Below are 15,980 nucleotides of genomic sequence, written 5' to 3' on the forward strand. Positions count from 1 at the left end.
AAGTCATTTCCTTTTAAAAAATCATAAATGGTATTTTGGCAATAAAGTTCCATGAAGAGATTGACAAATGGCCCTTTATAATTCCTGGGAATCTTATTTAAAAAGAGAATACAACTTAATATAATACATAATGCATCCACTAAAAACACTATGCAAATTAATAAATTAATCCAGTCAAGTTGAGGGATACAAATTTGACATACAAAAATCAATTGTATTTCTATACACTAAAAACAAACTATTCAAAAAACAAATAAAAATTTCCCTTTTATAATAGTTACTAAAAAGAAAAAAAGCTAGGAATAAATTTAACCAAGGAGGTGAAATGTCTATACACTGAAAACCAAAACACCAAAGAAAGAAATTGAGCAAGAGAGAAAAATGAAACAATATCCCATGTTTATGGATTGAAAGAATTAATATCATTAAAATGTCCATACTACCTAAAGTGATCTTCAACCTAATTTCTGTCCAATGATATTTTTACAGAAATAAAAGAAAAAAGTGTTGGCAAGAATAGAGAGAAGAAGGAACACTTGTACTATTTGCTATTTAACCCTGAATGGCCTAAGCAGTCTTAATCCAAAATCAACAATGGAGACATAACTCTATCTTCAAAATCTACTACAAACCTATGGTAATCATGCCAGCATGGGATTTGCATAAAGACAGAACAAAGATACAGAATAGAGAATTCAGAAATTCATCTAGGCCTTATAGTCAATTGATATTTGATAAAGTTGCCAAGAACACACAATGGGGAAAGGAGTCTCTTTAATAAATGGTGTCTGGACAACTGGATATCTGTAGGCAGAAGAATGAAATTCGACCCTTATCTCACACTCTTCACAAAAATCAACTCACACCCATACACAAAAGTTAGGACCTAAAATGTAGGTCCTGAAACTATAAAAATACTAGAAGAAAACATTGAGAAATGCTTTACAACCTTGATCTGAACAATGATTTTTTGGATATGACCCCCAAAGCAAAGGCAAAAAAGCAAAAACATAAAACATGGGATTACCTCAAATGAAAAAGTTTTTATACTGCAAAAGAAACAATCAATATCTGGATGCTGTAGTGTACACCTGTAATCCCAGTGGCTCAGGTGGCTGAGGCAGGAGGATAGTGAGTTCAAAGCCAGCCTCAGCAAAAGTGAGGTGCTAAGCAACTGAAACCCTGTCTCTAAATAAAATATAAAATAGAGCTGGGGATATGGCTCAGTTGTCAAGTGCCTCTGAGGTCAATCCCTGGTCCCCTCCCCCACCAAAAAAGGAAACAATCACCAAAACCAGGCACAGTGGTGCACACCTAAATCCCAGTGACTCAGGAGACCTGAGACCCTTTAAGAGAAAAATAAAAAAATTAAAAGGGCTAGGATGTGGTTCAGTGGCTAAGTACCCCTGGGCTCAATCTCTGTACCAAAAAAATAAAATAAATAAAATAAAAATTGACAAGTGGTTTGAATATATAATTCTCAAAAGAAGATAAGCAAATGGCCAACAGGTATATGAAAAAATTCTCAACATCATGAGTTCATCAGGGAAATGCAATCAAAACTGCTATGAGTGTCACCTCAAGTCTGTTAGAATGGTTGCTATTATAGAAGAGACAAAAGATAAGTGTCAGCAGCAATGTATAGAAAAGAGAACTCTCATACTGTTGGTGAGGATGTAAAGTGGTCTTACTATTTAAAAACAATATGGGGGTTCCTCAAAAAAATTAAAAGTAGAACTATCATATGCTTCAACAATCCCACTCCTGGGTATACATCTAAAGGAAAATGAAATCAGCTAATTGAAGAAACATCTGCATGCCCATGTTTATTACAGCATCATTTACACTGGCAGAAATGTGATCAATCTAAGTGTCTATCAATAGATTAATAGATAAAGAAAATACATATACACATGGAATGCTGCTGATTATAGAGAAGAGATTCTTTTTAATGAAGTTTAGTAATGTGGAATTGGCTTAAGAATTAGATACACTGCCTTTTAAATTTATAAAGGGTATCTGATTAATAAAAAATATATAATGCAGAAGAGACTAAATTTTGAATTACATTAAAAGCCAAATTACATACTATTACATAATTTTTAATAATGAATTGTGGAAAATTATAAATCAAAGGCTAATCAAAGGCTAATTTTCATGAGGAAAATTGGAGAAAAAAAGTTATTTCATGACAAATCATTGGAAAAAAGGTATTTTTCTTCTATATTTTCTGAAATTATCTGGCACTTTTCCAAACATGTAAATTCACTTTAATTTTACATAATTTATCTTTAAATAAGGTTACATTTATTTGATTCCTGATGTTTTCTAGTGAACTCTTAAGAGGAAATAATAAAACACTGAAGCAACATAGAATACTGAAAAGAGCTCTGGGCTGGAAGAAAAGAGATGTGATTTCTAGTCCTGGTTTACCATGGGAGTAAGCTTAGGTGTCATTCAACTTCCCTGAAGCTAAGTTTTCTGGTGGGTAAAACAGATGTCAGCATCTGCTCTTCTCAAACAATTGCTTTGTGCAAAATTCCTTATCCACCCAGCACTTGCTCAAGCTCACTAGTCTCTTCTTATGGAGATATGAATACAAATACAGAAACCCAATGCAAACAGAAATTTGGGATGAAGTTCTGGAATACTTCTGGAAGAAGAAATCAAAGAACAAACAGGAGTTACTGAAGAGAATGCAAGAAAAAAAGGAGAGCATTCCGGGAAGAAAACACTGCACTTTACAAAGCCACTGAGTTGTGAGAAGGAAGGTGTGAGGGCATGAAGTCATTCACTGGCCAAAACAGGGCAACATTAAAGGTGAGGCTGGAAAGGTAGACAGAATCCAGATACTAGATAGTACCCATAGATACTATGCTATGCATTTGCATTTTAAGTTCAGAGCACTGAGTAGTGGTGACAGACTATGAAGGATTATGAAATGTGGAATTATGACTTCAAAAACTCATTCGGAAGGCAACATAGATGATGGATCAGAGGCTGAAAAACTATTCAGAGTCCATGATATTAGCTCAAGTGAGAAAATGGGAAGGCCTGACTATGTAAGACAGAGACAGCAAGGATGGAGAAGAAAAAAAAAAATCCTGAGAGATGGCATAGAGGCAAACCAGGCAAAGTTTAGTGTTTGGTTTAAGAGAAGGCAATATCAGAGTGAATCAAAGGTTTCTGACTTGCCTAGGTAGATGATGCACTTCTTATCTATAAAAGCTAGACAAGTTCAATTTTAAATATGTTGAGCTCATTGGGCCTATAGGGTATCCAAGTAGTAGTGCACAGAAGACAACTAGATAGATGAAATGTATTTGACAGTGCTATGAACTATTAAAGAAGGTATGATATTATTTGAATTCAATTCTAGATGAACCCTTGCAAGGCCATTGGGGAAATTACTATGGTATAAATGATCTATTCAACATACTCTAAGGACTTCCAAGAGTAAAGACATATCTCATTTCTTTTCTGAATTTGCTTACTTAACAGAAATTATTTAATTCCTACAATATAATGCCTATTGTGAGCTATCTCTAATGGTTTGTAGCTTCTTGTCCATGTCCATGTGGTTGGCATCTGGACTAGATTAAAAAGAGCTACCATGCATTTAGGCACAGAGGACAGAATTCTGCAACCCTTCTTCCATTCCAGCCTCACTGCCTATCACATTTTCCTATATGCATTTTTACTTTCAGCTGCCATGGGGTCATCAAGTCTTAGCTTAAATCAAATGTCCTCTGGCTCCAAGTCCCATGATGAAAAAAAATTTATGGAGTCCTGGACACATTACAAGTTTTACAGCTTTACAGCTGAAATCCTTCAGGTCCTCCTGACCTATTGAAGCAAAAAATATGTTTTATTTTATTGTGATTCCCAAACGTTCTCCCAGTGTGTGCATTTTTCCAACAGAATGTGTATGTTGCTTCCAGCAATGTGTTTTATATTACCTTGAAGAGTAGGGAAGCTCTGATAGAAGGAAACAAGTTAGTCTTATTGCCAGGAAAAGAGAAAACAGAACTTGCCATTGCAAGCATGATTAGTGGACCAAACCTATATCTGGGATAATCTGAGGATACTCTATGAGGCAATGACTCTATCCTAATTGTTTAGAAAGTTTATATCCCCCAACCAATGATATCCTGGCTTCTTAGGTGGGGTCATTTTAATCAATAACATATATTTATATATATAAATATGTTTATAAATACATACATACACACACATATATAGTGACATATACACACATATATGCATGAGTGTATGTGTATGTATATTGGGTATGTAGGTATATATGTATGTGCATGTATATATGAATAAAGATATTCCTAAAAATAATATATTCTTATTAAGTCTAAGATGTAGCCTGCTCAATAACTTTGAATTAAATATTTCCTGGATAACAAATAGCCTTTTCAAATATATATCAAAACTTAATGTGTAATCTCTCCTTGGGAGATAGTAAGTACCATCAGTTTGGATGTAGCTTGAAAATAAGATACCTAAGTGGGCTCACCTTGACGATGAAATCTGCTGTCAGTGGTCCAGCCATTCTCAGAATCTCTTTGTCTGGAAATTTCTGGAAGTCCACAGTAGAATTGTCCACGAGAAATGTGCCTGTAGAGCTGAGGCTGTTTTCACCTTTAGCCCCTTGGAGGGTTTTGGTTTCCAAATCTATGTAATCAGACACATGAAGAGGAAAAAGAGATGTTCCCGGGGCTACCATAGACCACATGTAAGCACAGTTCATGTAACAAAGTTTTGAGCTATGTAAATTGTGATATAAATAAAATATATAGGCATTTCTGGATCACATAGGAATTTATGCTACAAATAAAATTATTTTAAAACTCATTAGCCAAGCATTCAAGGCTCCTGTCACAAAAAAGTTTGATTTGCTCAGATGACCTCCTGTGGAAACACCAATCTACAGCAACCCTTTTTCTTTGATTAAACCATCTCCCATACACATCTCAGTGATTTCTGTTTGGATGGCCCTCAGTTTGGGCTATCCTTCACTTTTCTTTTTGTCCTATGAGAGCCCAGGTGCATCTCAGAGTTGCCTCAGCATCCATGAGGGTTTATATTTAGGCATTAACTTGAGATTTACAAAAAAATTTTTTCTGGTTGCTAATTCACAGATGCTATTGCTCAGGATGAAGAAACTATAGTGACCGGGTACAGTAGTGCACACCTGCAATCCCAGCAGCTCTGGAGGCTGAGGCAGGAGGATCATAAGTTCAAAGCCAGCGTTAGCAACTTAGTGAGGCCCTAAGCAACTTAGCAAGACCCTGTGTCAAAAATTTAAAAAAATAAATAAATAAAACGGGCTGGGGATGTGTTTCAGCAGTTAAGCAGGTTCAATCCCTGGTACCAAAAACCAAAACTGTAGTGGCTTAAAGACAGGGCCTATTCTTTTTTACCTTTTCTCTTTCAAAAATTAATTTTGATAACTAACTCAATGTTATACACATATGTAGTATTTTATAAGTACTTGATACAAAAAGAAAACTTGATTCCTGCAGCATTTAAATCTGAATTTTGTCAATGACAAGAGTCTATGAAACATCATTTGTTGTAGGAAATCAGAGCATGCTGGGACGATATGGCTTATGATGTGTATGCCAGAGAAGACTATGTTCTCCTGTGACTGAAAGGGGATCTACAGAAATTGTCTGGGAGATGAGGAAAAATAGATGGATTAAGTCTAATGGTTTCTAAAACTTACACAAAACCTTTGGTCTTGGCAGTGCCTGTTCAGCAGAAAGACAGAAGGGTTGTGTGGCGCTCCAGGCTTCCTACCACAGCTTCCGTCAGAAGGGCTCTATTCTTATCTGATTAATGATTGGGGTTCTGTGTTAAAAACAATTTTAAGGTCTCTGGAGGTACTCAAGTACCTTAAGTATTTTGTACTTTATTATTTGAGACTCAGATTACCTCAAGTTCTCTACTCTAAGGAATACCAAAGATGGAAAATGTTGGTATTCAACTAAATGCACAGTGACCCTCTGATGACATTTGTGGAGCCCTTCTCATGGGATATGTCAGGCTTTACCATTCTGCCCCAGGATGGAGAGAACCCCACAGGACACAGGGCCCCACAGGAGAACCTCAAGGGGATGCTGGATTCGGGAATCATATTTATCATCAAAAGAGGAAAGCCGCAGTGCTGAATCTCCTTCCTCCAGCCTTTATTCCTCAAGCTGCCTTACGTGCATTTGCAGAAATAGCTCCAGAACATGAATTAACATAGTTTTGGAAAAATCCTGGAGGTGTAGGCCTGGATCTGAACATCAGATTCAATTTTATGAAGAGGTCTCCCAGCTGTTCTTCTCGATGTACTTTTGATTAAAGATGAGCTGGGGCTGAACAAGATCACCTAGTATTCTGATCTGGCACTAAATATTTAAGGTTAGTCCCATACTGAACCAGCTTCTGGGAATGAAGGGCAAAAGGGCTACAGGAGAAACAGGAATCACTTCCACTTTCATTCTTCTGAAATACATGCCAAATGCAAAACAACAACAGCAACAGAACAAAACAAAACAAAACAGCTACATTTGCCAACAGTATGTGTGTTGGGTGGAAAAAAAAAAACAGACCATATATTGCTTTTCATCATTTATGAATATCATTTCAGTCTTTACCTATCACATCTGCAAATCAATTAAACCAAATAAGGACAATTCTTCAATTTCTTGGTGATTATGTAATCAGGAAACTTGGGAGACTAATATATTTATAAAAATCAATTTTTCTTTTAAATCTTTTTCTGCAATGAGGAGTCATTCCCCCACTTAATAGTAATCTCAGACTGAATATTTTATTTCTGTCTCTGTTACTGCTGACAAAAATACTGTTTCTGAGTGGGGTTGTTACACCATCAGTTAGCTCTGTCCAGTTCTCAAGGGGAAAAACAAATCATTTGACTGGTAATACTATACATGCATATATTATCTTTGGCATATGAATGCTATCTTTTACAAGACTGTTCAGAATTAGAAAATAATTTGGATCAATATAAGGTGACTTATCAGTGCTTTTTCATTTTGCCTAAACTGTACCTCACTTATTCTTTTGTTTTACAGGACCCTTCATATCCTACGTTTTTGATGAAAAATATTTATTTTTATTTTTGAAGACTAGAGTATGCTATATTAACTTTCACAGGTTCTGATTCTCTTCCTCTTGTTGATCTTTATAGCATGTTTTCATTATAATCTAATTGCTAAAAAATAATACTTGCTATTTAAATTGGTTTCATAGACGTGTGGGAGAGGAGAAGGAGAGAAGATGAGGGATGTCTTTGGGGGAATCCAAGAACAATTAGATTAGAGATTAGAGGGCTCAAGGGACCAAGTGAGGTGAAAACCTTCAAATGAAATCAAATTTCTTAGAAAATGTTAGCATAATCTCTCCCACCTTCACCTTTGTTTATAGCCTATAAGTTTCTGCTTGTAATTTACAGATGTACATCTAAAACGAACTAAGCAATAATAAAAAAAATAATCTGTGCATTGCTGCTCTGGCATGACTAGAGATCAATTTTTGCACAAACCTTGGAGGGCTAAAGCTATCACTTGATCCTTGGGTTTCTAATTACCTTCTAATCCTGAATTCTAATATATAAGGGCCCTGGTTTAATACATAGGAGATTTCAGTTTGTTTGGTAGTTTTGTGTTTATCTGGATTGATTAAGTAATGGAATATGAGATTAGGGGGAAAATGAAGGAGAGAAAGGAAGGGTTGGAAAGAGGAAGAAGAAAGGAGTGGTGAGATTAAAAAAAAAGATTGAGATAGAATAAAGAGAAAGAAGAGCATAAGCATGTGCCCAACCCCCGTGTTTCTCATCAGGACCATCTATTTGCATTTTTTCAGTATGACTGTGGCTATCAGTAATTACCACAGAGGTTTCTGCCATCTCATCAGGCAGCCGAAAGAGAGACAAAATATCATATTCTGATAGAGTGGAGAGATTTGTACTCTTGTGTTTTAATACTTTCTGGAACAAAAATAAATAATAATGGCAAAACCTCCCAATCCCCAAAGGAAAACATTGGGTTTACTTACACAAGTGATCAGGTCCTTTTAGGACAAGGCGAATGTGTCTACTTCCATAGGGAATGGCAACCACGGTATCATCCACTAGAGAGAAACAAAGCAAAATTTTTAAAACACATAATTTGACACAAAACTATTAATTGTCTCTTGTACAAAGGCAGTGAATTAACATAACTTTAAAAAAACTGACAGTTTGTTTTTGTGTTTGAAAAGGGAAATACAATGTTTGGGTATTAAAATGTCTACCTTCTTCAAAATAAAATATGCCAAAGAAGCCAGTCACTGGTTAACATAGTGGGGATTTGGCCTTATAAAGAAAGTGTGAGTTTTGGTATGTTGACATATTGATTTGAACATTTTCCTTTTTGATTTTGAAATCTGGCCTTGAACCATCAAGTTTCCCTGGATTACAGCATTTGTGTTGGATTTTAAAATACAAAGGAATTCTAATGTTTGAAGGATGAATTTATGAATGTATCACATTAGAATCTGGACTTCTCACTGGCTGTGTTCTGGGATGAGTAGGAAAGATAAAAGGAGGTGATAATATGATTATGTGCTTTAAACCCTTCAAGGACAGAAGTCATGCCTCTGGTTGTTCTACCTAGTTCTTCACATACTGCATATTGTAAGAACTCCATATATGGTGGTTAGCGTTTTTTGATATATAACCCCCTCTCTTTTGAAATATATTTTTTATAGTTGGCTGAATCATAGATCATTTTATAGTAGATTAATTATCAGACTCTTTACCAATTGAGCCTAAATTATTAGAAACAGAGTTCTTTTTAAAGATTAGAGGAACATTACAAGCTCCCCAATTATACCCCAATAATATATATTTATATATATGGCAATAATATATATTTACATAGCACTGCAGAATTGCACTTTCACTTAAATTATGCTATTTACTTTCACCCACAACTTTGATGTAGCCAGAGATAATTCTAGGATGAAAAATTCAGCCTCTGAGAAGCATAATGAAGTTCAAGGTCAAATAGATAGAAAGGTCCTTCAGAGGACAAGGAAGACCTGTTCTCAGGAACTCACCAGCACTTCAGAAACTCTGTGGGATTCTCGGTTCCTACAAATCTTTCCAATATTAGACATTATCACCCTCTCATGGGAACAATTTAGTTTAAATAAAAGAATCCCCAAAGTTACTCAGTTCCTCTAAACCTTAACATAATCATCTTAGTTTGGAGAGAACTTAAATAGTGAATCTTAGAATTTATCTAATTTTCCTGGTCCTTGGTTTCCTTGTTTATAAAACAAAGAATGCAACAATTACTTTATAATATTGTCACGAAAAGATATAAAGATGGATAGAGCTACATAGATGAAATGTCTGGAACACACTAGGTACACTAGATATGCTGTACATTTTAGTTTCCTCCCTCTCTTGCAAATCTCTTTCAAAATAGGGACTGAAAGACTTTTAGAGTGTTTTTAAATACTCCAAGGCCCCTAGCACATGACCCGTCGACTGAAGAAGGAGAATCAGATCTTAATTCCTGCCCTGAAGAGGTTACACTTATGAGTTCTCTGCAATATTGAATATTCTACTCACACTACACCCTTATAGCTGTTTTTAATGTCATGCATTGTTGAAGAAAAGGCTGAATTCCACAGAGCTAAGATTTTGTGGTATATAAAAACAAAAAAATGTAAGGGGGAATATAGAAAAGGAACTCAAAAATGTTCAGGCTGGCCCACAGAGCCTTCTATGCCTTGCATAAAGACATGAATTTTTAAGTTTGCAAAAGAAATTCAAAGCAGTGAAAACAATGGGATTTCTAGAAATAGAAAGTCTTTGTTTATCCACAGGTCAAATAAAGTGCAAGCAAAAGGGAAGCTGTCTGTTTGGCCTGCAATGCTCAGTGGCAGGCTTCTGACCCCCACACAACTCGGGCGGCCTCACAATTGCTTTGCTGAGAAGGAACACATTCACACACTGAGGCATTAACCCTGGCTCTTTGGCTGTTGTGGTAACATTTGTATGATCCAGGAAGATGATGGGGTTAGGAACCTAGAAGTTTCTGTAGGGGGTGGGGAAGAGGGCAGGATGAAGAAAATAGACCAGAAAAAAGCAGAATATCTTCTGCTGCCATATGCACTTGCCTAGTCAAAGAGAAAAATGGAGTAACTCAGGCTGGTGCAAACTTGAGCCAGTGGCAGTATACAGCACAGAGGCCGGAAGACTTACAGTCTTTTCTTCTACTGAGAAAAGGTCTGATGGGCTCCTGGAGGTCACTAGAAAATTAATAAATTCATTACTTTATTCTACAGATAGTTTTAAATTGTCTCTTAGTGTCATGCTCCAACTTAGGAACCAGGGACTCAAAGAAGACAAATAATAATGATCATCGTCATTATCATCATCATCATCAACAACAACAACAAAAACCAAACCAAACCAAAACAAAACAAAACAAAAAACCATCAGCCCCAAATGGTGGTCCCTGAAAAAGGAATCTAAGGAAAAACATGTGGGGAAATCCTGTGTACTGGTCATGGAAATTCCAAAAGCTCATTATTTGGTTTCTTAAGGAGTCCTGAACCTATTTCACTCTATTTAACCCTATTCACTCTATTTAACCCAGGGTATACCCAATACGTTAATCTAGAGAATCTTTATTATATATCAGCTATTAATATTACCTGATATATCTTTGAAAATAGTTTAAGAAATGGTGCTCTTAATTTAAGAGAAGCAAAATAGGGAAGAAAGTTAGTTTTTCATTTTCTGTACGCTGACAAAAAAAACCTGCTCTTTTGAGTTGTACTTATATTAAAATTGTCATATTTGCTGATAAATTCTTGGTAATTTGGGACAGTTTGGGGGATTCTTCTACTTGGCTTCTACTACAGTGTTGTACACCAAAAAGTGTTTAAGAGATCTGAGACTATTTGGGGAACCTGAGGCAGAAGGATAGAAAGTTTGAGGCCAGCTTGAAGAACTTAGTGAGACCCTATCTCAAAATAAAAAAAATAGAAAGGGCTGGGGATGTAGCTCAGTGATAGAGCACCACTAGGTTCAATTCCTAGTACGAGAGAGAGAGAGAGAGAGAGAGAGAGAGAGAGAGAGAGAGAGAGAAACAGACAGAGAGATCCCCAGAATCCAAGTGCAATCTGGTGTCTTGTAACACCTGCCTCCTGTGTGATTAATGTAGCAATGTGGCTAGTGAGGCAGGTATCCACATCTCTATTACAGTGCCCTTCATTCCTCTGATACCCTTTCCTACAAAGGCATGCTGTTTTATGACCAGGTACACCTGCCAAATATCTCCTGGCTTTTCTGGAAGAACCATGGTGCCAGTCTATTAGATGTATTTTTAAAAATATGTCAATAATATTCAAAGACCAGCTTCACAGATTAGATAACCTCTTTCTCAGTTAAATGGACAAGCTTTCTATGGGAATCATAAATTCTGTCATTTCATATATATGAATTGTAAATGTCCTTTCTCAAGGAAATGACTACCAAGAATTTTACCTAAGGTTTCCTCTAAAAAACTATATTGACATGTATATTCTATACTTTTCTACATAGAACATTTTATATTAGTTTTTACATTTTGCAATATGTGAATGTTCTGTGAGATTTATTAGTATATCAGAGAAAGGTGATAATGCTAAAATTTTGAAAAGACAGGCTTTCCTATTCTAATATCTGAGTTTATCTTATTTTTAGTTGTTAATAAATTCGTGTTTTTTTAAAGAATCTTCTCTCTCAACGTTGGGGCTAATCCTTAATTTCATTTTTTAAAATGAAAGACCCATTGTTGCTAATACAATTAGCTACATAAAAATTTTTCTGCTGTAACTGATGAGGTTTTAATGATATATTTTAAATCTACATGCCAATTTTACTATCCCTAAAATATATCAATAGTCAGGTGTGGTGGCACACACCTCTAACCAGCTACCTGGGAGTCTGAGGCTGTCCAGCTAGCCTGGACAACTTAGTGAAACCCTGTCTCAAAATAAAAATAAAAAGGGGTGGCTGTGTGGCTCAGTGGCAGAGTACCCCTGGGGTTCAATCCCTGGTACTACAAATATATATACACATGTTTGTGTGTGTGTGTGTGTGTGTGTTTATTTATCAGTAATTGCATAATGGAGGATGCATGGGAGAATGTATGCTGCATAGACCAAACAAGATGTTCTCTGCTTCCCCAACTGGAAAATTTCATCCTTTCAGATTCCTAGGCCAAAATCTTTTGTTCATCTTTATATTTAATAAGTCAGAAAATCCTATTGTCAAAATACCCCATTTCATTGATTCTGAGACAAACAACATTTCCTATTTTAACAAATATAAAATGAGATTATCTCTCACACTGTAGTGCCTTAAATTTCCTCTCACAGAGAGAGGAATTGGTCACAGCTACCTGCCTACAGAGCCGCTAACATCAGAACAGCTAGTATCAAACTTGTGAAATGGAGCAGCTCTGAAGAAAATTCGAAAACAACAGAACATTTAGCTCTCAGGAATCAAATGATTGTGGTGGCTGCAGGGAGGTGAAGAGCTTAACATTTCTATAGATGGAGTCAAAAGGTGTTTAGAGCGACATAATTTCAAAGGCAAGAGCAAAGCACCAGGACTTCTGCCTCTGTGAAGTAACAAGGACCAGATTTACCATTCTGCCCGAAACAACCAAAAAATCATGACAAAATTATATGAAACCAAGGTTTTTAAGACAATGGACATCAGGCAAAAAGGGCAGAAATTCCTGAGATTCAGGGAATAAATGAGGTAAGTCCTAATATTGCCCTAGATTATTGCCTTGCAAGAACTTCCTGGCTGTGGCTTTGGAAATGGAAGTTCTATAGTAGAGGTTGGTAGATTCCATGACTTGAGACAAAACTAAAAGTCCAAGGAGTCAAAGCGTTAGAATTTATGGAACAAAGTACCAGACAGGAGAGAGTATACAAGAGAGAACTAAGAGCTAAGATGGTCCCCTTGATGTATCCAGCAGCATACTGATCAATCCATAGATGTGAGGCAACTGCTTTAGGCTGGTGAAAGAACTATAAGGAAGATGACATGGTGCTCACACAGGCCTGAGACTAGCACCTCATCCCACCAGCCAGACCTAAAAACTTCATAAGTCATGGAACATCGAGTATCTAGAAGGAACTTATCTCAGTGGAAAGGCATAAGTAAGTCTAGGTCAAAGATGGCTTTGGTTCCACCTACCAAATTTTAAGACCCCAAACGATCAAGTTCAAGTTAACTACTCCCAGAACAAAGTTCAAGACTATTTATAGAAATACAAAAATATCTAATTCCTCAAAAATAAAATTCACAATGATTGGCATCCAGTCAAAAATTATCAGGCATATAAAATAACAAAAAAATACATACATATATATATATATATATATATATATATATATATATATATATATATATATATTCCATTATTCCATATTAAAATGAAAAGCTAAACAATCAAAACACAGAATTGGACATTAAAATAGTCATTATAACTGTATTCCATATATTTAACAAGTTAAGTACCGAAAAAGAAATCTAGGTCCACAAGATTTCACCAGTAAATGCTACCAAGCATTTGAAGAAGAAATAACATCATTTCCATACAATCTTATCCAGAACATAGGAGATGAGGGATCATTTCCCAGCTAATTAGATGAGGGTAGTATTATGCTTATACTAAAACCAAACAAAACAGTACCCCAAAAAAGAATACTATAGGGCCAGGGTTGTGGCTCAGTGGTAAAGCGCTCGCCCAGCATGTGTGAGGCACTAGGTTCAATCCTCAGCACCACATTTTGCTTCTACTTTTTCACTGGTGAGAAATGAAATGCTTTCCTCTTAAGATTAAATCAAGATGCCCATTCTTACTACTCCTGTTCACTATTGTATTGCATGCCCTAGCCAGTACAATAAGGCCAGAAAAAAAAGAAATAAATAACTTAAAAATTGAAAAAGTAGAAGCAAAATGGTCCTTGTTTGTGAACAACATTATTGTTTAAGTAGAAAATTCCATAAACCTACTAAGAATCTCTTAGAATGATTATGTGAGTTTACAAAATACATAGCTCACACACAAAAATCAATCATGTTTTTATAGACTAGCAATATACAATCAGAATGAAAATAAAGAATATAACAACATTTGCTAAAAGAAAGTACAAGAAGTATAACTCTAACTAAAGTATACAGGATCTGTATGCTGAAAAGTATTAAGGGCTAGTGAAGGAAATCAAAGACAATCTACATCATCAATGGAGAGACAAGAAAGTCCTCAGAGATTGGGTGACCAAATATAATAAAGAAGTCAAATTATTCTCCTTCCTGCCAAATAAATTTGTAGAATTCTAGTGAAAATTCTGAAGACATTTTTTTTGTGGCTATGGACAAGCAGACTTCAAAATTTATATGGAAAGGCAAAGAAAGAGAATGGAATACCAAAAATTAGTTCAAAAGAAAAGTTTCAGGAATTATACTACCTGATTTGAAGGTATAGTCAGCAACACAGTGCGGCATTGGTGAAGAGATAGATACATCTACCAAAATAGAGAGTCCAGAAACAGATGTATGGAAATGGTCAGTGGAATTTAGACAAAGACTTAAAGGTAATTCAGGGGAGGAAAGGATGCCTTTTCAACAAACGGTGCTGGAAGAGTTGGGTCTCTCTCTCTCTCTCTCTCTCTCTCTCTCTCTCTCACACACACACACACACACACACACACACACACACACACACAGACACACACAATCAACCTAGATGTAAACCTTATATCGTACATAAAAGTAACTGAAAATAGGTCATAGATCTAAAGGTAAAAATGTTAAGCTATGCTACTTTTAGAATAAAACAGGAGAAATCTTTGTGACCTCAGGTTAGGCAAGGAGTTCTTGGATATGACATTAAAAGCATAATCCATGAAAGAAAAACATTGATAGCTTGGTCTTTATCTAAATAAAAAATTTTATTCTGTGAAAGATAATGTTAAGAAATTTGGGGGTAAAAAGCTACAGACTGAGAGAATATTTTAAAATCACATACAGAACAAAGAATTTATACCTAGAATATATAAATAATTCTCAAAAGTCCACAGTACAACCTATTTTAAAACAAAACAGCTTATTTTTTGAGGGAGTAAAAGGCTTAGCCTGGTGGTATACAGCTGTAATCTCAGCTACTTGGGAGGCTGAGGTAGGAGAATCTGAATTTTGAAGCCAGCCTGGGCACCTTAGTGAGATCCTGTCTCAAAATAAAATGAAAGGCACTGGGACATAGCTCATTGGTACAACACTCCTGGATTCATCTCCAGTACCAAAACAAACAAAACACAAAATACTTGAATTGACCCTATACCCAAGAGTAAATAAGCACATGTATTCTAGGTTGAATAATATGTCTTCCACCAAAGATGACCATCAATTAATGAGCATGCTATGTCACATGACAAGAGTATATTAAAGTTGCTGATGGAATTAAGATTTCTTATCAGCTGATTTTGAAACAAAATGATTGTCCTGCATTATCTGTGTGGATTTAATGGAATCAAAAACATTCTCACTATAGAAGAGGGAAGCAGAAGAAGAGATTAGAGTCAGAGAGAAACCTTTAGATGCTATGTTGCTGGCTTTAAAATACCTCGGTGCATATGGTCGTTAGAAGGTGGAAAATCAATACAGAAGAAAATGGATTCTCCCTCAGTGCTTCCAGAAGGAACACAGGCCTGCTAACAGCTTGATTTTAGCACAATGAAACCCCTTTTGAACTTCTGACCTTCAAAGAACTACAAAATAATAAATTTGTGCTGAATTAAGTCATTAAGTTGTGCTTATTTGCTATGGCAGCAATTGTAAACTAGTAAAACATGAAAGATATTCAATATCATTAGACCTCAGGAAAATGCAAACTAAA

The 15,980-nt window shown here is 35.8% G+C and overlaps 1 protein-coding gene across 1 annotated transcript in view; it reads right to left on the minus strand.

Annotated features, from left to right (window-relative positions):
* The window catches only part of Adamtsl1 (ADAMTS like 1), a 344,581-nt gene that overhangs the window by 190,191 nt on the left and 138,410 nt on the right, over positions 1–15,980 (minus strand). The window contains exons 6-7 of the mRNA XM_077108065.1: positions 8,080–8,154; positions 4,526–4,683 (exon numbers count right to left, since the gene is read on the minus strand). Coding sequence (XP_076964180.1) covers positions 4,526–4,683; positions 8,080–8,154 — 233 coding nt within the window. The remainder of the gene's footprint in view (positions 1–4,525; positions 4,684–8,079; positions 8,155–15,980) is intronic.

Source organism: Callospermophilus lateralis, chromosome 2, assembly GCF_048772815.1.
Source record: "Callospermophilus lateralis isolate mCalLat2 chromosome 2, mCalLat2.hap1, whole genome shotgun sequence".
Classification (NCBI taxonomy): Eukaryota; Metazoa; Chordata; class Mammalia; order Rodentia; family Sciuridae; genus Callospermophilus; species Callospermophilus lateralis.